This window comes from Cheilinus undulatus, linkage group 10, assembly GCF_018320785.1.
Source record: "Cheilinus undulatus linkage group 10, ASM1832078v1, whole genome shotgun sequence".
Lineage (NCBI taxonomy): Eukaryota > Metazoa > Chordata > Actinopteri > Labriformes > Labridae > Cheilinus > Cheilinus undulatus.
The window spans coordinates 20,180,471-20,203,776 of record NC_054874.1 but is presented as its reverse complement, the minus strand read 5'-3'; the positions used below and the strand labels follow the sequence as shown (position 1 = coordinate 20,203,776).

Here is a 23,306-nt window from a genome sequence, read left to right as displayed (position 1 = left end):
TAATGCTGTCTCAAACTAACTTAAAGGGATAAGTGGTATTTAGAGAGTTTAAGTAAAAATAAGAGGCAAAGAAATAATGTTGGCTCAAATTAATACTCTATCCAAATTTTGGAAGCTTTTTGTTTTTCACCCAGAAAGCTTCAGTGTTTGGCGCTATTTTGCAATGTAACAATCGGCTGTCACTTCCTGATCAACTGTGCGGCTTGGACATGAGGGCTTCAACAGAAACTTTAAATAGAGTGTATTAGGGATGGGAATTTAATCAATGATCGATTAATTGGTCATTAAGAGTTAGGTCGATCACGGGGAATTTAGTCGATCCGATGTTGGCGTTTAATAAAGAGACTAAACAGTCTTACTCTGCACTGCACAACAATATCTACCATCATGACATTGTGAGTGGATTTTGTTTTTGTTTGTTTGTTGTTTTTTTTAGGAGGCCCACTCTTCTGTTATATGATGAACTATTGACTTTGGATTCCTTCTAACTTTATTTTGTGAAAAAAACGGCAGCCAACTAAGGCTATTGTTTGTTGTGGTTGTTTTGGGGTTTGAATAGTTTTTTGAGATGCCTGCATATTTTTTTGCGCATCCCCGCAATAGATAATACAACAGACCATGCCTTGTTTATGTTTAAGAGCCCTAGGCTTTCAAAGGGTGAAAATAAATAAATCATTGAGGAACACACTCATTAGTTACCTGATTTTGTTATATAGGGAAATGTTAGACATATATACAGTGCTTAACAAATTTATTAGACCAACCGTCATATTTGTCTCAAAGACCATCCAGCATCATGAAGTGCTTTAATGCGGACTCTTTCATTTTCACTGAGCTCTCCATGTTTTACCATTTTGAACAGGAATGAGGGATTTCAAACTGAATCCACCTAAATTTGTGCCGGCTCGCTGGGCTTCTCTGAGAAGTCAGAAATGAATCAAGCATAACATTCAACCACTAAAACTTAATTTTTCTGTTCAAGAATGCAAGTAAATAACTATAATTTGACATATTAATCAAGAAATTTTAATGTGCTTTACTATTTTTTCAGTTTTTTTTTTGTAATCAGTAAATTTGAAAATTCATGGATAACAATAATAATTCTATTTTAGCATTAAAAATATCATTTGGGTTAAAGAGCTTCTACATAATGGTGTATTAACCATTGCAGAAACATAGAAAATGATTTTAGTAATTACCAATGCTGTTAATTTAGGGCAGCTGTGGCATAAACCTTACTTTGGTTAGGGTTAGGGTGGTCTAATAAATTTGTTAAGCACTGTATATATACTCACTGTATGCCCATGTATGTATGTTTTTATACATACACAACGATTAATCAATTAATTGATCGTTAATATTATAGATGCTCAAGTTGGCAGGTTTCTTCCAAACACCCATCCCTAGAGTGCATGTTCCAGCCAACATTGTTTCTTTGCCCATTTTTATCTAAAACTCACTAAATTATGTAGAGAATCTGTACCTGTCTGTTATGCTGTACAGACTGGCTTCCCTGTTAGCAAGTTCTTCCCGGCAGAACTTGCTTGGAAGCTTGTGTTACTACTATATTACTATTGCAGAGCACCTATGACCCAACTTTAAAAATATCAGAATATCCTTTTAAGTTTAACAGAAAAAAAAAAAAACAATACTCGGTCATAAGACATTTGTGAATGAAAACAAAACGTTGATTTTCTGTTTAGTAAGTGTTTCCTTCTTATTGAGCACACTCATCTCTTCAAAACAAGAAGTAGTATAGAGAAGGAGGTCGCAGAGGTGGACGGTGCTGAGCAGTGCTGGACTTAACCTGCACGCCATGTTAAATAAGGGAGTTTGGGTGATACATTTGGATTCCCAGGACATAGGGGGCTGATCCAAATGTTGGGGCAACCTCATGTGTCACAGAAGGGGCAGCTGGGAGAATACCTGGGGAGAAAAGGCATAGGCCTGGCGCAGACCTAAAGGATGGCCATCAGGAAGTCAGGGCAGTACAGGACCAAGGTTGACCAACTGGAATATGCTCCCATACCTGGCCTGAGCCTTATACTAATGGAGCTCAGGAAAGTTCAAGCAGGAAGACTGTTTCTGCTCATTCTTCAGTCACCTCTCATTCACATCTCTCCCTTTTCCATTCTTTCTCTCTTCCTGCTCTGACGATCAGCAGATTATGGGTGTTCACTCCCCTAAGTTCTCAGCTAACCTGATTGTGCCACAACCTCATTTGTCCAATCATCATGCACCTGTCAGATTTTAAGTCTGTCATTCTCTCTTTCACAGTCAGGCAATCGTTCTGTGCAGAAGCAGCAACCCTCCTCCACCCCAGCCACCTCCATTCAGTTATTCAGTATGTAGTCCAGAACCTTACAGGCCTCCTGCTCATATTATCCTGCATTCCGGCAGCTTTTTAGAAGTCTACTCCTCATCTGATCCTGCATCTCTCAACACCACCACCTGTGTCTAGACTCCAGGGAGGGTATCCTATTCCTGTTTGCTTCACTACCCTTCAAATACATGATATCGTCATGGTCGAGTTTAAACACCAAGTACTTTGCACAATTCTGTTTCATTCAATTTGTAAAATAAATTATTGTAAAACTCGTATTAAGTCTCTCCTGATTGAACTTAAGCTATCCAGAATGGTGCACTGGTTTAGCTCAGTGGGTAGAGTAAACGCCCATATATACATAGTCCTCACTGTACTGGTACTGGTTCGATTCCTGGTCTCTGCGTTGTTGGTGCTCCCTCTCTCTCTCCCCACAGTTCCTGTTTTTTTTCAGCTGTCATTTCTGAATAAAGGTGAAAAATGCCCCAAGAATGATCTTTGAAAAAAGAGAAATGTTAGCCAGAATGAAGCTGCTGTGTAACTTAGATACAGCTGAACTGAGACTCAATAAACAGATAAAGACACTCTACTCCAGGGGGTTTGTAGACCAGTATGAAAGGAAAAGGCCCTTATAGTCATTTAATGGTTACCGGCAACAAATGAATAATTGAGGATCTGGCAGAGGCCTAACATCATCAAACGATGATTTCCTATATGTTCAGAGGTGTATAACAAAGATCGGAATAATGCTTCTTCACATTTAGGGCTTAAAAAGCATTAACTCTGCTTTAAAAAGGTGTACAATAAATCTCTGTGCATGCTTGCCTCCGTAAGAACTATGTTCCAGCCTTAAAAATTCACGCATTTCTGTTTTATACAATCCTTAGCAGTCTGAGATCACCTCTCAGCTTTAAACATTAGGCTCTGTCCTCAATAGAAACACAAATATACTTTTGTTGTTAACAAAGGAGTGTTCGATTTCCTACTCTACCCTGACTCCTAACTCTCACTGCTCTTATGCAGTGTATACAGTGCAGAAGAGAGGTGGTGACTGTGATGCTGTCTTGTATTTGTGTGGAGGAAGGAGCACAACTCACAGAATATTGGTTTTGGTCTACAGGGCAGTATTACAAGAGAGGGGAAGTGAACCAATCTAAAGTATAATAAAGGACTGTTTCAAAGAAACTAATTTAGAAAGTGTATTTAGTGAAAAGTTGCTCCATAAACATTTGGGAAACTGCTGCTTCATGCTTGTGTGTTAACCCCATAAGCCAAGATCAGAATAGACAATCTTTTTTTCTGTTAGGATTGTCAAAGTCACAATTACAGAGCCATGAATTTATAAAAATACAACAGACCACACCATGGTGGCCTTTACAACCAGCGAGTCCTTCTTAAAGGAGCAGTGCTCACTGAAATCACTGCAGGCTAGTGCAACTACTACTGCTATGTATCTCATACGGCCCGACTAAAAAGTTCCGAAATATCCCTTTAAAAGAGGAGCTTCATACCTCTAATAAATACGTTTTGTTTTTATTTATTTTTTCTTAGTAATAAGTGTCATTATACAAACAAAAGCAACTAAATGAATTGGTCAAAATTAATAGAGTAAAATAAAATACAGGGGGGGCCCTGCTCCTCCCTTACAAGTGTCTAAATGATATAGCCCAGCGCTACATACTAATGTAAGTAAATTTAATTAAACCATAGTAAAAGTATTGCTTTCACATTGGGAAATTAATCCAGAAATCCATTTAAATGCATAGATATTTGTGAAAATGATGCAACATTTGTTGCTCGGCTAGCTGGATAAGGGGGGCCCTGCATAATTGTCTTTCTTGGGGCCCTAAATCCCTAGCTACGCTCATGCTGTATGTTACCTTTACATATGTACGTGTACAAGAACCATGCTGACTATTCATACAGTAAAATGAACTGTTTTTCTTATCTTTAATTTATAAGGGCTGGTATGTGTGAGTTTTACTCCAGACGCTGGCAAATATATAGGAGTGTGTTATTTAAATGGCGATTGTTTTCAGCCGCCACATTTATCGACACCTGCTCATTTGTGTGCTGTGATTGGCCAGCGCGTTTCATAACTCGCACGTGGGCCTTATCATAAGATGATTTCTACACTCAAATCTGCACTGTTTTCTGCACAAGTTTGACAAATGAGGGCCACTGTGACTAAAGCAAGAATAAGGTATAATTGCAGTCATAATGTGTATATTAGACATAAACACTAGTTTTGCATGAATACCTCTGTACATGCACAACTCTGTGTCAGTGTTTAAGGTATACGATGTGACTGTGCAGGAAGCATTACAGCATGTTAAACCTCTCCCTGTCTGGGTAGCATGATTAGCTCTGAGGAGCATGATCAGCAAAAGCTGCTGCATCTGTACAGCAGGGATTTATGGGTGGTGATAAGGAAATCTTGTTGTTGTTGTTGTCTTCCATAATTTATGTAGTGTGTGACTGTGTTTCAATTTTAGATGCAACAGCGCTGCAGGGCTCCTGAAGGCAAAGGGGTGAACTGGATTTATATCTTTCCTCCGTGTTGGAAATAACTATCACTAACAAAAGCATTTATGAGTGTCTCCAAAGCTGATTAGAGGGTCGGATCTAATGATTGGCTGAAGCTGATATGGATTTTAGCCCAAGAGAGGTAACTGTCTGAGGTTAATCTCTGTAGAAAAGCATAAAAAAACAAAATCATGTATTATTTTTGCTTGCTAGAAGATATGAAAAGGAGCTATCAGTCTTGTTGCTGCTGTCAGATTAAGCCGCGCTCAAAGGATTTTGTTCATATTGGATTCTGAAGTCTAAATCACTAAACATAAACTTTTTTGCTGACCATGGAAAAAATCCAGGAGCAAGCGTAATCTGTTTCTGGACAAACTATTTACCACAACCAGATTCCATCTCTTAATTTCCATACAAATGTAAAACTAGGCAGGCATGGAATCTTCTGTGGATCTTAAATGAATCCAATTGTTCCAATGCAATTCAGGGTCTGCAGGCAGCACAAGCAGAGAAATGACGCACAAATCAGCAATTTTAAAATAAAGGCCCAGTGTGATTCTAATCTGATTGACAGGGCATTGTTTCCTTTCTTTGTGGTTTTCCTGCATCTCCACCCTCAGAAATAGAAAATTGAAATGCACAGATGTCTTTTTGATAGAACAATACAGATACTTTGTCCAAGTCCCAGGAGCATTTCTCAGTAAGCATGCATTTGTATTTTTACTTTTTATTTAAAATCTTCTGATGAGGGCTTCTGTGTCTTGGAAATAGGCCAGTGACAATTCTAGATTTTTAAACTTTGATAATCTTCTGTTAAAATCAAAACACTTTCATATAACAAACAAAAATGGAAGAATTGCACAAAATATTTGCTTTTTCTTTTGCTCCTGTCAGCTTTTGATTAAAATATGACTGAAGATGTGAATTTCATTTAAACTACAGTTTTTTTTGCAGATGACATCACATCACACAAGAGAACTCCAGATAGGGACGTTTTTTTTTTTTACTATACCAGCTGTTGTTATCTTAAGCTACTTCTGTGTACTGAAAGTAGCGGGACATTCCAGCATAAAGTTCCAAAAGCTCATGAAAGTTCAGCTCAGTTTGTCATGGTATCTTGCTTGTGTTTCCTCAGCTGATGTTTGTCCTTGCTCTCTGCATTGAGAAATCAGTCGCTTTTTAGAGGTCGGGATCATTTGGCTCAGCTCAGTAATGAGTGATGTTCTTTTGGCTCGGCATAATTTTACTGATTTGAAGACTAATTCTCTTATCTTTTTTGTCAGGCATGCCCACAGAATTATCTGGGCCCCTGACAAATCCAGTGATGGGCCTTCCCCAGTTGGACATCAGTGTATGTGTGTTGGATCAGATTTATGTTAGCATCCTGGCTAACAGTTACCTTAGTTTGGAAGTGAAAATTGTGTAAAGCCATTTTTGGGTTCTAATGTTTATTTGTGCCACTTTTAAACCCCTTGTAACCCATTTTACCAAGTGCCAGTTTGACACTTTTAACCAATTTTCACCTCCTTTTCTGTCCATTTTCATGTAATTTATTTTAAGCTGTTTTTGGTCACTTTTCAAACATTTTTCCATTTTTAACACAGTTTGCCACCCATTTTTGCAACTTTTTATCCATTTTTCTAACTTTAACCCTTTTTCAGCATTTTGTGCACCAACTGCCAATGGCTTGGCTATGAAGTCTGACTTCACATCCCAAATTGTTTATTTTAATTAGGGGTAGGGATCCAATATCGTTATCGGGTCCAATATGGACGTAATTAATAGATCAGATATCTGACTGACGGCCCCTATCCAAGTGACCGATTTAAATCCATCCTACAGTTTGCGGTAGACCATGAATGCACCGCAGTCTAACATGAGACAGTCTGTGTGTAACTGAGCTAGTAATAGTTAGGATGTTCTTAGCAGTATAATAGTAGATTAAATGTAAATCTATATTTAGAATAGTCAAAACTAGTCTAAAGATGAGAGAACACAAAGAAGAATGGGTGTGACGCTAGCCTGATAACGGGCGGCGCTAGCATTGAAAGCTAGTGCCGCCTGCCTTCGTTCATCAGATTAATATCGTGCTTTGATATTTGGCCTCTTTTCACTTCGGATGAGTAGTCATACATGAGCTTAACCCTCAACAGCCCCAGCTCATTTTACATGCCACTCGCCCCAACCTAAAAGACATTAGTAAGTCAAGTTTAACTGATTTAATTTTAACAAACAGACCTGCAAAATACCCTGCTTTTGGTGTTCTTGACCTAGGTATTAGTGACCATTGCCCTATTGTATGTATTACAAATACAAAAAGACCAAATCACATTCACACATTGTTGTGAGAAGAAACATCAAAAAATTTTAATGATCAGGCTTTTTTATATGCCCTTTATAATAGTCAAATAGCTGACACATGTAAAATCCCTGATCCAGAGTTGGCTTTAAGTTACTTTAGTAAAGTTTAGTTTAAAAAGATAAGAACAAGAAGAAACTCCACTCCTTGGTTCTCAGCAGAGCTTTCTTCTTTATTTTATTCCAGAAATAAGGTCTGGGCTCTGGCAAGATGCACAAAAGACCCTGGAGACTGGCTTTCTTTTAGAAAAATAAGGAATGAATGCACTATGGCTGTCAGGAAAGCCAAGTCAGACTATTACTTTCAGTCCTTTACCAGTTCTTCTTACAACCCAGGTAAATTCTGGAAAGTAGCAATATCAACTTCTAAAAACACTTGCACAACTGTACCCGCCTATGTTTTAAATGGTTCAGCTCACATAACTCATATGCATGAAATATGTGCTGCTTTTAATGACCATTTTGCATCATTTTGCCATATATTTAAGAGCGGTGGTGTTGATGCAGCAGGTTTATCAGACGATTGCAGGACATTTCCCCTTGTGCCAAGTTCTGGAACTAGACAGTCTTTTATTCTTACTCCAGTATCTACTACATCAGTTACTGATTTTCTGCAAAAAATTGATGTCCATAAAAAAACTGGTGATGACAAGCTAGACCCCGGTGCTCTCAAACTCTCAGCACAACTCATCAGTGTATGCATTACCCATATTTTCAACCTTACCATCTCTTCTGGCATCATTCCTGTAGTCTGGAAGACCGCCTGTGTTAGTCCTCTCCATAAAGGCAGCTGTAATTCTGATTTAAATAACTACCGCCCCATTTCTAAACTTCCCTGCCTCGCAAAAATACTTGAGTCACTGGTAAATGAACAGCTGAAATCATTTCTGTGCACACACTCCGTACTTAGCCCATTTCAGTCTGGATTCAGATCAAAACACAGTATTATTTCAGCCACCTCCCTGGTTATTAATGAAGTTGTCTCAGCTCTAGATAATAAAAACATTGTGCAGCCTTATTTGTTGATTTGTCTAAGGCATTTGACACAGTCGACTATTCCATTCTCCTATATCAACTTCACAAATTAGGTTTTGTAGCAAATAGTTTGAAGTGGTTCCAAAATTACCTCTCCAACAGACTGCAGTGTGTAAAAATAAATAACATTCAGTCATCTTTACTTCAGGTTACAAAGGGAGTACCCCAAGGTTCAGTACTCGGACCAATGTTATTTAGTATTTTTGTTAATGAAATCACCGCCTCATTGCATAATTGCCATGTCCATCTTTATGCTGATGACACTATTTTATATTCCTTTGCCAACACCATTCAAGATGCTACCCTAAATCTACAGCTTTCTTTTAATATCTTACAAAACCATCTGCATAAGTTAAAACTGGTTCTGAACTGTTCCAAAACTAATGTATTCTGTTTTCAAATGGAAAAAATATCAACTATAATAGTGTTCAAATTCGGTTCATAGACAACACTATAATAGAAAGAGTACAATCATATAAATACCTTGGTATCTGGCTTAATGAAAAACTTACTTTTAAAATTCATATTGATGTGCTTTTATCCAAACTAAGACAACAACTAGGCTTTCTTTATAGAAATAAATCTTGCTTCCCAGTTTTCCTCTCTGTGTTGAATTATGGGGATGTTATTTATAGTCATGCACCAAGTACAACTTTAAAATCTCTGGATGCAGTGTACCATTCAGCTTTGAGATTTATTACTGGGATAGCTATGAGGCTCATCATTGCCATCTATATCAAAAACCGGCATGCCTGCTTTAACAGTAAGAAGAGACCAGCATATTTATTTATTCATTTACAAAGCACTTTTAAAAACTCTTCCCCCTTATCTCTCCAATCTGCTCTCATATAACATGGGAAGCCACCATACTCGCTCAAATTCATGGCTTATCTTAAAGGTTCCAAAAATAAACACAAAGTTAGGAAGATCTGCTTTTAGTTATTATGCACCCAATACCTGGAACTTGCTTCAGAAACATTTGAAACTGACCACATTAATACCACTGAGACACAGCACTACCAAAGAAAGGTTATTGTGTTTTAGGCTGATAATCAGCATTTTTAGAACTATTTGTTGCTTTGACAAGTGTTGTTATTATTTAGGTAAAAAATAGAATATGGTTATCACAGCTTTACTTCTTAATGGACCATGATTTTGCTATCTCCATGGGCCCTCCATTTGGCTGGGCCCCAGAAAGCTCTGCCCTTTTCCCCCTTTGTGGGCGGCCTTGTTTACTGTATTCAAAGTAAAGGGCTTAGCCTCACTAACTTATTTATACCAGCTTTCTCAGAGAGTATAAAAAAATGTATAACCTTACTTTGAAGCAGCACATGCAGGAATTACTGCACTCTTTTAAAAAATATCCAGTCTATTTTTAAAAAAAGTATTCCTTCTATGTTTCACACCCAGTGCGATTACTCTGTTTGTTGAATGATTAAATGGCCTTTTTTCTACCTTTTTCAACCAAATTCCCACTGGAATCCAAACCAACGGAGACCACTTTGACCCAGTTAATCTGCATGACATCTCTTAATGTGAGAAGCTTTTATTGCCAGGGAGACTGCCATGCTATGCGGCTGGCTTGCTTTTGCTGAGGTTCTGAGCATATGCCTGAGGAAAATTAATAATGTAGCCATGTTATTTCAACCTTAAGTCTGTATCTTTTGCTTTAGGTAAAGGAGATGTGAGGAGGTATGGTACATGAGAGAAACCTTCTGCTGCTGCTGAGCTCATGTTAAAATGATGATACATGAAAGCCTGTGCTCACAGAAATACTGTGGCTTTTGTCCAGATGAAATTCAAACTGTATTTCTGGATCTTTCAGACTCGACTATCTTTCTGTTCTTAATGCCTGTAGTGTTCAACTCTCTGTGTTGAAGTGTTGTTACTTTTAAGCTGCGCTGCAACCCCGAAGCCAAAAACGAACCACACGTTTACCTCTATGTACCCTCAACACAACATCTGAACTCAGCTGCTGCAGGTTAAATTCACATTCTTAAGGTTGAACTCCTCAGAGACATGACCTGATAACCCAGTTGCCAGATAACCTTGAGGTCCGGATGGCTGATATCGCCAGGCTTTTTGCCACTGCTCCTCTGGACAGATGACACACTGCGTTGGTGTGTTTTTTTTGTTTTGTTTTTTTCCACTGCGCCTCGCCAAAACATGATGTTTGTGGAGCGCAGACATCCACACAGTGCAGCAGCCTCAGAGCATTTACAAATCAAGAAAAAATGCTTCTTGACCATTCAGATAGAATGGAAAGCAGAGTCACAAAGTGGTTTTCTTGTTAGAAATGTTGTTGTGTTTTTGCTCTCTGTGTTGTGCTTTGTTGGCTCTCTGCAGCCGGTTCACAAAGATAAGCTTGGAAGGATAAATGGCTTGCAGTAAAAAATAAATAAATTTATGAAGAGTGTTTATTCTGCTGTTGCAATCGTGATAGACGGTTTGCATAATACCCAATCAAATGCCATTGTAAGAATCATCACATCAAGCTTGCATATTGCTGAATGTGTGCAAGAATTTGCTGCAGCTGCAACTTTTTTCTTCATTTTTTGTATCCACATGACTTAAGATGACAAATGAAAAGGAATATGCAAAAGGAGCCTATTGTGCAAACATTGTTCTGTCCATGGCTTAATGAAACACCAGCAGCATGCTTGATTTTTATTAATAACCTTTATGTTCACTCCCCCCTGCCATACATTGGAGAGGATTCTTATTTCAGCCTGTGCTACATGTAATCTATGGCTCTAGAAATAGGTCTATATTCATACTGTGCTTTGTGATTTGACCATGGCGTTTCCGAGCGCACCCTTAAATGAAAATATTTCACATGTGAATGAATCATTACAGGGTCTCATTTTCCTTTCTTCTGGTGGCGTAATGATCTTGCCTTTCACCACTAGCCTGGATGAATCTTTCATTGTCTTTACATTTGAATGAGTTGGAAGGATCCTCTGAGGAGACGCTGACCGCGCCGTGTTTCACCACGCTGTCAGAGTTAACATGTAGCTGAGCTAAACGCTGTAATTTAATTGATGCCAAGCACAATAAAATCACCTGCTGATCTTTTAATAATGTGGAGATGTGATTCTTGTCCTCTCACTTTATTATGATATTGCCTCATCAATATGCAGATGTAAATTCACACACTCATACACTGTGGCACACAAAATCTAGACTCTAGATGATATTGTAGAGGGGCTGCACTCTAGGAAGCTACTTTAGATTGTAATGAGATGGCCTTTAACCCTAGGATTTAAGAGAAACCTCTCTAGAATAAATTAGCGTCTTCTGTAACAGTTCCTCCTTGTGTCTAATCCTCTGGGTCTCTCTCTCTCTCTCTCTTCAGGTTTCTCCATCCTGCAAGCCATCATGGAGGCAGCAGTAGCCAACAACTGGCAGGTGACCGCTCGCTCTGTTAGCAGCACAACAGACGCGGCAGAGTTCAAGCGCATCATTGAGGAGATGGACAGGAGGCAGGAGAAGCGCTATGTGATTGACTGTGAGGTGGACAGGATCAACACCATACTAGAGCAGGTGAGCCTCACGTTCTCTGTGTAGTCGAGCGTACAGGTTATACTTTGTAAATAAATGCCACGGTCCATAAAGAACTGCTGGTGCTTTCATTTTTAGTCACATAATTGCCAAACAGATCATATTCACAAAACTGCAAGGATTCAGGGGCCGCTCAGCTGACTGTGCATGCTAACGTTGATTTTGTCATCATGTTGAATGCTGATCAGTTTGTGAAAACAGCTGCACCACATCTTCTGGAAGAATTATTTTAATTTTGTCACTCGAGGTTGGAATGTAAAATCATGAAGACCTGAAATACAGTGCCTGTAAAAGTATTCACCGCTTGTAAGTTTTACTCTTTCACTGATTTTATAAATCAGTGATAGCCTGTATAATTTGGGCTTTTTGACTAAAAAATTGCCCAAAAAACCCTCTTTAATGTCATAGGGAAAATAGATTTCTACAAAGTAAAAAATGTAATGTTAAAAAGTGACTGCATAAATATTAACCCCCTTTAAACTGACTCTCACTATTAGTGAAGTGGGGATCACCTGAGTGCAGTGAATGTGTCCCAAGGGATTGTAGTATAAAGACAACTGTGTCTGGAAGGTCCAGGCACTGGTTAATCAGTATTCCTGGCTACCGTTAGACCATGAAGTCAAAAGAACACTCCAAGTGACTCAGAGAAATACTTCTTGAAAGTATAATTCAGGGGATGGACAAAAAGAAATTTCAAGGCACTGAAATGAACTGAACAGTGGAGTTATATCCATCATGAAGAAATAGAAGGAATATGGCACATGTTAAAATCTGTCTAGATCAGGCCGTCTTCACAAACTGAGTGACCGCACAAGAAAGAGACTAGTGAGAGAGACCAGCAAGACCCCTATGACTATGGCATCACCAAAAACACACCATCCCCACTGTGAAGCACAGTGATGGCAGGGTTAGGGTTAGGGTTTGTCTGCAAGAGAACTACAGCTTTGTACTGTTCTAACGATGCTATCCATGCCATACAAAAATATTTTTTAAAGCAAGCCTGAGACTTGAATAAAACCCTTAGTCATTATTGTTTACCATATGTATACGTACAAATCTTTGAGCTTGGCCTCATCAAGGTGCAACTGTGTGTTTAGTTCCTAGCAAATCTGCAGCCCTTTGTAGTATTTTCTTACTGCAGTCCTGTGTGTCAGTGCTGTTGAGCCAGCCCTGTTTTAAAGTCAGCACATGTGGCTACCAGAAAGCCTGAGGTCGAAAGGGTCTGACGTGAGCAACCATTCGGGGAGACCACGGATGATGCATCCTTTTTAATCCTCGGCTAACAACCCCAAACCCCTCCAATCCTCCATCCCGTCCACTGCCTGAGGAGGAAATGAAAGGTCCACCAGTCCTTGTAGTAGGGAAACACAATTACCATGAATAGATGAGTGGCTAATACACCGTGCATCTTCTCTGTTCGTCTGCCTTGCTCCACCCTGCATCCATCCGCCCACCTGCTGCTGCCGCCACAGCCTGCTTAGAAGGCAATCAGCTCCTGAATTGAATTCTACTCGTTAACATTCATTCAGATATTGGCTTCTCTCTGCCTCACAATATCCCCTCAATGACTGTTAGTCTCACTTGTTTTTTATGAATTTAATTTGATCCCAGAGTCATAGTTTAAAGCAGAATGGCTTTTAGTATTAATTTGCTGTGTCTAATTTAATTGTTGTGCTGCAAATTTTCTCCCTTCACAATCCAGATCCAGAATTTATTTCCTTTTTTGTGTTAAGAATATGCATCATCTTTGAATATTCATTACAAATCACATGTGAGGATTATTAACGTCTGGGTCTTTAATTGCTTTTTCCGCCTTTTGCCAACAAAAATAGGGATACAGTGCAATAATCTGTGCAATGTTCTCTGGTTTTGTTGATGATTGTATGTATTCCTTTTACAGGGAGCTCTCTCCCCTCTGCACACCAAACTAAAATCAAACATTTCACCTTTTTTGTCTCACTTTGATGACACACAGAAGGGGAAAATAAGGCTAATATCACAGCTAACCTCCAAAGTAGCAGTGTGCTTTGTTTTTCCCTTGTTTCAGTGACAACCTCAGCGTGGATTGTTTCATTTTCTGTTGGAGCTAATTGAAATAATCTGGCAGGCTCTGCCAATATGGATGAGTCACAGGCATTGAGAGGAGCTGCTGGACTTCACTCTGCAGCTGCCCCCTGTCGGGCCTCAGCATTGTGCACTGAAACAAGGATGGGCCGTCTCCCATGAGGGCAATCACATCCAAAAAATGGCTCCCAGCTGTGGGCTATGTGGAAACCACAGCTCCTACCTGCTGCTGTGGTTCTATTTACCAATGATTGAGTTTCATCACAGGGGGGGTGGCGGTGAGAGTTTGAACAGACCTAGTGTGTCGAGGCCAGTGCCCGCGTGTGTGGCAATGTGGTTGTGTCGCTAAAATCTGTCAAGGTCAGTGTTGTTGAGAGAGGATCATGAGGCAGGAAAGATCCAGCCAGCTGATTGCTGGGGGAAATGGGAATCAGCTCAGTGGCTTAGTTTTATGATTTCAGTCAGAGTAATCCCACCACAGAGTGAATGTCTTTATAACAGGCTGGGAGGGGGAGAGACTTCTTCAGTAGGCAAGTGTTGGGTCCACATGTTGCACAGAAAGAAATCAGTGTGCAAATAAAAAAGTCCCCTGTCCACTTTGGTCCTGCTGTGCATTTGTTCCTCAACTAGCACACTGCATTTATAATGTCCCTAGATATTAGAGTGACCTCCAGTGGTTTGACTTGATTAAAGGAACAGTATGAAGAATTTTTGCACTGATATGTCCATAATGGTTAAAAAGGACTACTTTATTTTTGCTGAGTTCTTGGATTCAATCAAACATTACTAATAGCTTTTAATGCCAGAAAAGTTCCTAATGTTTAGAGTTGTCAGCTGCTTTGACAGACACAATATGTTTAGTACATCAAAGACTGCTACATGAGGAAGCATGAACTGTTACTGGAAGCTAGGGGTGTAACAGTTCATTGTCCTGAAGTTTCAAACAAACTACTTTCAAACTGGATTAGAGACATAAAGACCAGCTACAGAAGATCTGTTACACTACCTGGGAATGGAGGGTAAATTTTAGCTTTTTATTCTGTTCTTCATTTTGTTTTATCCACTTTAATAATTGTCTAAATCAGTGATACTCAACCCGTGGCTCGCGAGCCACATGTGGCTCTTTAATGACTCGTTGCGGCTCTTTTAAGTCCTACTGCCTCTTAAAAAAATATAATATTTAAATAAAAAAGGGGAAAAAGTCAGCAGAAATGATTTGCTGCAAGTCATGTCCATCCATTACGTTCCCACCCTCAGCTGCATCAACCAACCAATCACAATTCATTCCGGTTCTCGTACTGTGTTTACTGTGCAGGGTCAAATATTAACTGTTGCCCGAATGCCCGGGGCAACTTCAAAAAGCCGACCAAAACTTGTAAGGACTTGCCCGATCAGGCAAGCACAACTCTGAGCTTTTCTCATTCATTAATTTTATTATTTTCCTCTTTCATTTCTGTTGCTACGGAGCCCCCGAGTAGCCAGATGCAGTGTGTCGCTGCCTCCATTGGCTGAGCGTGTCTGCTGACGTGCAGACAGCTGCACAAACTTTTAACTAAAAACCTTTATGAAGGTAAACACTGTCATCAGTAAAGATTCATGGTAGGTCACATCAATAAATCTGTTACCCACATAAAGATGACAGGCTTTAACTTCCAAATTTAAGCGTTTATGATTTTAAATCCGGATTTTATTACCGTCAGATACGCAGAGGAAGTCCGCCGGTGGTGTGTCTCTTCAGTTTGCTCATTCATTGAGCTGTACTGTCGTGTTTAATCTGAAGCTTCCCATTTCCTCGTTTTAACATTTTCTCCAGCCACTTCCTGCCGATGCTCTCTCACACCCAGATCTTTTGACAATTATGCCGATGTGAGTCATCAACGAGCATAACTCACATGGATCACACGTGGAGACAACGTCATATCTAGTGAAAGTTGTCCAATCATGAGTGTTTTATTTGATCTTTAATGCACTAATGATCATAAATATTGTCAAAAGAGCAGAAATATAAAACCAGAGCTCCAAAATGAGGCAGGGTGAAATGATGTGTCTGGAGAGCTGCAGGTGTGAGGCAGGTTTAAGTCATTTGGAGGCCCAGGGCAAAGACCAGAATGAGGCCCCTCCCACTTTAGCTAAAGAACTAATAATGAGTGGAAAAAAATTAGAAAGCATCTCTTTTATGTTAATAAAGCCATATAACTACAGTAAATGCCCCAGTGTGAGATATAAATACCCAAATAGCCAACCATCATTCATCATTTTCTTTGAAAAGCATCTCAGAGCTCAAACTCAGCACATTCTAATATCTAAAAAAATCTTTAGGCCAGGTGGAACTTTCATAACGCTGGTGTTGGGCCAAAGACTGGTATCTCCAAAATAACCACTTTTCAGGGAATGAAAATTTTTTAATATATAAAAATTATATAAATATGATTTATTGAAACAAATTAAAATCATGAAAATTTGAGATACAAGGTTTTAGCCTGATGTTAATGATAAGTAAAATAAATATATGCTCATTATCAGTGACAAATTGGTTCTTGTGACTCTATACAGACATTTGTATCCCATTTAACCTCATAATTATCCACCAATCCACTGTTTTATTTAACTGATCTATTATCTACCTTACATTCTCAGTTTGTATTGTGGCTCTCGCTAAAGTATTTTTTAGACAATGTGGCTCTTTGGTAGAATAAGGTTGAGTACCACTGGTCTAAATGATTCCATTTCTAATGTACTTCCCTGATAAATAGAGTGTGATTGCATCTGTACCACATTGTTTTATCTACTCCTTGTGAACTTTTATGCATTTTACTTTTTTACTATTTTGATGTCTTTCTGTCCATCTGCCTGTATGTATGTATCTATGTGTGTACAGTGCTTCAACTAGAAAAAACAAGTGTCGGTACTCTCCTAAATCACCTGTTGTCAGTGTGTCACACAATCCCAGAACTAATTTGGGCGATAAGGAACAAAAATCACATCTTAGCAGTTATTTAGCTTAATTGCAATACATGATTTATATTCGATATGTTCAATCTAAAAATAAAAAAAAACAGTTATCTTTACGTCAAATCCACAACCAAATATCCCACTGCCACTTTTATTAACAACAAGCTGATCATTGTCAACATGAACATGGAAAATAATGCAAAAATAACCAACATTTTTGTGGGGGAGAAAAATAATATTAAATAATAAAGCTCCTTGAATAAATAAAAGAAAAAGATAATGCTATTTCTTCACTACACTCAGCATTTCAAATTAGATTATTTTGTGGCCAGTAAGCCTATAACTGTTAGTGATTCTTACTCCTAGTATTCCTTACTTTCTCTTCACGATTCCCTTCATTATGCACTGTCCTGTCCTCTCCAAATAAGGCATCAAGCCCTAAAATACATCTTTAAAAAAACATAATATGAAATTAACCTTGCAAAGCAGATGGATACTCCCATTTCCGAATTTCTCACTGGCAAATCCATCTTGCAAAGCTCCCATCTGAACTGTTTGGGCCTGGTTAGAAAGTGACAGGACCAGTGACAGGACCGAGTCGTGATGTAAGCAAGCAGCAACAAGAGGTGCAATTATGTTAAAGTGTAAGTTTTATCAGAACTTGATGTGATTTCTTCATTAAGAAGAACAAAGAACAGCATTGAGTTTTTTTATTTTCAAAAATAAAGAAGTCATGTACTGACATGTCTACAGTCGCCATGGTTCACGTTTTACAGTTCTCTGTGGAGTTTACTCTTTCGGTAGGGGCACAGCTCAGTAGCGGCTACGCCACGTGTTTTGTTGCTCTGAATGGCTCGTAAAGATGTGACAGACAGAACGTTCATCCAATCACCCCCTTACTTTTTTTTCCTTGTTTTTTTAAGGTTCTGTCCCTTCCCAAACGCTGTGTATGAGTGGTTTTCCACATTAAAAAAAAAATTATATACATAAAAATTTAAAAAATGCTCTTAGTTTTCCTTGTCAGCACCAAATGTAGAGATTAATCAGCCCCTCCAATCACTGACACCCTGAGTCTCTGCTCCATCTGTGAGCTTACTTTGCCACCTTATATCCAGGCTTTTTGTCTTTGCCAGTGAGTCTTCTGTTCTTTGAGCAACACTACAGCCCTTGATCATGGTAAACAGCAGGAAGTGCGTTGTGCATCACAGAATGCATCTACAGTATTTAGCATCTAGTCATCCATTAAAGCTTTAAGCTGTGGAGAGGACAGGAGGGCCAACCAGCAACTGATGACTCCTGGTGAGTTTATAAGGTTAAATTTACTCAAAATGCAGATATCTAGTTTTTTAGTTCAATATACATGTGAGAGATACAAATATCTATCCAACAAGATGAATTTCACTGATCATGCAGGGTTCCTTTTAAGGGCTGCATAGCTCAATGCTTTACATCACTGACTGTGCTACAGCAGACTAGGGGTTTAAACCCCACTCAGGGCACTATAAGTATCCAGTTGTGGGCCCGTGGGCGAGGTCCGTAACACCAGGGACACCCGGATATACGTTGCTTTGGACAAAACCATCTGCTAAATGACATCGTAACACAATGGCATAATGTCCAAGGTAAATCCAAACAGTTATATCAAAAGTACATATAAGACTTCTATAACTGGATGTCTGTTTCTGATTTACATTTTGCATGAACCTGGTGATATTTGTGTGTTGTCTGTCAATACAAATGATCAAACTGATCTCACAAAATCTTGAAAATGGCAGAGTAGCAGGGATTTTTTGTAGTAAAAAAATATAATCAAGACTTAATTTAACTGTTTTATGATTTGGCGTTCGGTGAAAACAATGATAGAGACAAAGTTACACGTATTTGTAACTGATTGGTTAATCAGACATTCCCTTCATTGTTTGAATTCAAGGTCTTGAGCTCCAGTTGTTCGTAAAGAGCTTCTTTTAAAAAGACAAGCAGACGATGGCTCATCATTCAAACATGAAAATACTGGATGAACCGGGTCTTCAGCTGAAGCGCACTCAGCTGAATTTCCCTTTTATTGGCTTCATTTATCACCTGACATGATGCAGAAACACGCTTATAGAAGGATTTGCATACTGCTGCATCAGGAGCCGTTTTGTTTGCTTGTATAAGAGACAGCGAGTCTCCCCACAAATTTGTTTTGGGTTGCCGAGGAGAACGCTACGCAGCGCTATTATCATTTCATGCTGTAACAACCACTCAGGATTTATCGCCCATAGGACTTTTCCATCAATACGCTGCACTGCAGATAAATTAACCCAATGGCAGTCCTTCCCTTGTGACAAAAAGAGGGGAGAGCTGCTGCAGCCATGCTCCCTGAATCACATCCAACAAATGTGGATCATTCATCCAATGAGCTTTATTATATTATACGTAGAGAGAAATGTTTGTGGCATTAAAGGAGAGCAGCATAAACAAGTAAAATGATTACATTTGAGATAATCATTTTTGTATTGCAACTACTCGTCATGATGATGGTTTTTCAGGGTTAGCATTGTGCCTGTGTGTGTCCCTGTGTGTGTGCTGCATTTTTTTCAAGACCCTGTATGCTCATGTCTAATCTGATCCATCCCTGAGATTTCACATATAGAATCATATCTGCCTTTACGTTCCTTCCTGGCCCTTTTCCCTCCTGGGATTTCAGTGCTGGAGTTTGCTCAGAGGCAACAACCTGCTCATCACTAGTGTAAAGAGAGGCAGAGTAGAGAAAGAAGAAGAAAGAACGGCGTCTGGGACTGGCCCAGGGCACGCAAGCTGTTCAAAGACAGTCAGGCAATGAGCGCACTGCCAACCAGAAAGATGCATTTTCATGGCCAGAATAAGAACACAATAAGAAGTGTGAGGATTCACAGAAAGAGACAGAGGAGGAAAAAAAGAGAGGTATGTCTGGGGATTTGTTAGAACAACATTCGTCCGCCTGTGGAGGCATGAAGGGTGGCCATATTTCCTCTCCATGAAGTATTGGAGATCTTCCATGTTTCTGCAATTGAATGAGAACTCAGAAAAATCCACATTTACTAATTACTCTTTATCATATTAAAGATCGAGGAAAAATGAGCCTGGCCTGGAACTGATGAAAACTGCCATCAATTAAAAGGTCTTTAAAGCTGTATTTTGTTGATGACACAGAAACCCAAAGCATTCTGTCAGCACTGTGGTTTTGCTCTGACCAACAGCGCTTGCCAATTTTGATGCTGGAATAAAGAAAACAGCAAGTCACCTTGGCTGTCTGAGGTTGATTTGTTGTTGATTTGCTCCCTTTCTAATGTAATGTTGATGTAGTGATGGGAAAGCAATCATCAGCCTCTGCCTAGTGTTTTATTTTGAAATGGACTGGATTCTCTGTATGGGCCTTCCTGTTTGGGCTGATCCTCGCTGTGCTGATTGATGCATGCTCCAATGAGTCAGTGCTTATTTTAGCAGAGCAGAGTGGAGTGGTACATCAGGCATGTGCCAGAGACAGATCACAACACATGCTGTAGAAACTCAAAACTTGCAATAAAGGGAGTGATATACGCTCTGATGTGCAGATAGTGCATGTGGAAACTGGGGTTAACCACCAGTGTTTGTGTTTAAAACACAGTGGCAAGCACAGATTTATTCAGAGATATTACACTGTGAGATTAAATCTAACTAATCTATCAAAAAATACTTGAGTTTTCAGACTAAAAAGCACAATGGTTCCATTAAATTGACTTTAATGAATTGATTCATGATCCATATTGACGTATCACTGAGTGACCGGCTAACCGTGTGTTGACATCACCGCCATATTGCCAGAGGCAGATCCGCTATGTAAGGCAATACATGTAGACAAGGCATATGTGAGTTTCGGGGAATAAAAAGCACAAATGATCACACTTGACTTTAATTAATTGTTTTATACAAGGTAAGTGTAATTTGAATTTATGTAAAAATCATAAAATTCCAAAGTGTTGGCAGAGCAGCTCCCATCTCAGCCCCGCCGATCTAAAAATAGCTTGCACCGACAACTAAAGGTAACGAACTTATTACTAAGACTACAGGGATTATGGCAATGGACGAATTTGCCAAAATGTTGAAGTATCCCTTTGAACCAGGCTTACACTGGGCGATTTTAAGCTGACTCTATGACAGCTGTGGCAGAATGCCAGCCTATACTGTGCGATTGAATTGCTTATAATTCATGACTTGAGTGCTCACACTGTACGAGCGAAGTTGTGACCAACTGTGAAAGAAATCTATGGAGGTGACTTTGACGAAGTCTCACATAATGAGGTTGAAGCCTTATCCAGTCATATCCTTGCTCCCTCTCTCATTGGCATGGCCACTGTGAAAAAGCATTGCCATTCATGTTGTTTATTTCCTTTATGTTTGCGGGGAAGGGGGGCATTAAAAAAGTCATTCTTGCAGTTGTTGTGATGATTTAAGATGTTGTCTGACAGTTTACAAAGATAAAATTGCCCCAAAGTTGAGGATTTAGCTCGTGGTTCTGCTATCACCGTGGGAGCTGTCGGAGCAGCTGGTCTGGGCATTGTTGGGTCGTGGTCAGCCGTCGTATCCCTCTGTACACAGCATGACAAACAGGCTGAGGGTAAAGCCTAAGTTCTATGACTTAACTCAGACCGGCCTGTCCTTAAAGGGCCACACTGACTGACATCTCCTACATGACAAATATTTCATATAACACCACTTAAAAATTATGGTGTGATATGAGCCAAACCATGAGTTTTGGGATCCATTGCACTCCTGCCTTTGGTCAAACATGATTTCTAGTAGCAATACACAAGTTTTACTTTTGTATCTGTCAGCAATAAAGTAACTACAAGATTTTAATTACTTGTCATTGCACAGTCTGTGAGATGACGACTGCACATTCACAATTCACTATCGTATGGTAAAAGGATATTTCTTTCAGCCCTACTTTGTATTCTTGCTAACACCCTCTTGCATGTCTTGAACTTAGAACTAAAAGATAGAGGAGGAAAAGAGGCTGGAGAGTGAGCTAATGTCCCTTCTGATATGAAAGGTGCTTCCTATCTCAACATCAGATTATTGTCCCGGGTGACTGAGAGGAAGTGCTGATGGATATATACCTAAACCCTTCCTCTCAATGTAAATCCAGGGATACATATGGAGCTCTCAAATCCCCAGCACCAACCATGGCTGTTGAGGGCCATTTACTAACTGAGATTATAGAATTAAACAGGATTAGAGTGTTATCATTAAACTGAATGTGACCTGCTGACTCCACCGCTGAATAAGAGGCTGAGACCGGTGTGCTGCGACTGACAATTCGTACGTGTAGTTTTCACTAAATCAAGAAAACAGGCTTGTAGGAACACAGTTTGTAAACTAGGGAAACATTTGCTTTAAGCAAGCATCATTACCTGCTTTCAGTTAAAGAAACCAGAGTAGGACGTGGCCCGTTCCAAATCGGAGGGAGTATCAGCTGCAGTGTCAGTGATTCTTTCCTCTAAAAGTTAGTCGCACATTGTTCTTATATCTTAAAGCAATCATAGAAAAAACCCTCTCAGTATGAGTCAGGTTCTTCTAAAAGGCTCCGCATTTGTGTGCAGGCCAACTCTGGATGCCCCTGCTCTCTATAGGGGCACGAATCACGACTGCCAAGAAAAGCATCTTTGACAGAGCCGCTGCTGGTCATTAATTGGGGAGTGCTCCTCCAACAGCACTTCTGCAAAGAGCATTGAAGCAGAAATAGAGAATGAGGAAGAAATCCTTTTCTATCAAAGCCTAAAATCACCCTTATATCTTTGTGGAGTGGAACACTTCAGTATATCTGTAGCCATCACATTATATCACAGATCATTCATATCTTTATTAACTCCCTGATGAGTAATGAAAGTGTGAGTTCTACCATAAATCACTGCTTTTATGCACATTCAATACAATAGTTGGGTCAAAGCATTCATAAGGAATTTTAGTTTGCACTTGGAAATTTCTCTGAATGCCTGACACATGTTAAGATCATGTAATGGCTGGTCGTACATTCATGAGGTGCACTGTTACACAACACATTTTATATTTGATATTAGTGTTGCACCACTTTCTTCCATACTGTAAGATCAAGCACTTAGCCATACTAATATTTGCTATATGTACTGTTAGCTCTGACTGTCGTTAATATTTATTTTTTTCTTAATTTGGCCCTCAAACAATTCACTGTCACTTCTTTTCAGTTGCTGATCAGTCAACTAGCAATGGTATGATAACATCAGTTTGATTCATTACATTTGTAACCCTAACCCTAACCTGTTTTCACAGCGCTGCACGGACCAGACATTGGGACAGAGCCTTGCATGGAAATGCTAATGCCCTGTCTATCCATTCTCCCTGCAACAGCAACATACGCATCCAATACCTCACGAATTCTTACCATCCACATAAAGCATTCAGAATTGAAAAAAATCATTTGGGTCAATCAAGGAAATGATGATAGTGC

The 23,306-nt window shown here is 39.4% G+C and overlaps 1 protein-coding gene across 1 annotated transcript in view; it reads left to right on the top strand.

Annotated features, from left to right (window-relative positions):
* LOC121516351 (glutamate receptor 3) overlaps positions 1 to 23,306 on the top strand; it is a 152,759-nt gene that overhangs the window by 69,343 nt on the left and 60,110 nt on the right. The window contains exon 4 of the mRNA XM_041797597.1: positions 11,598 to 11,785. Within this exon, the coding sequence (XP_041653531.1) occupies positions 11,598 to 11,785 (188 nt within the window). The remainder of the gene's footprint in view (positions 1 to 11,597; positions 11,786 to 23,306) is intronic.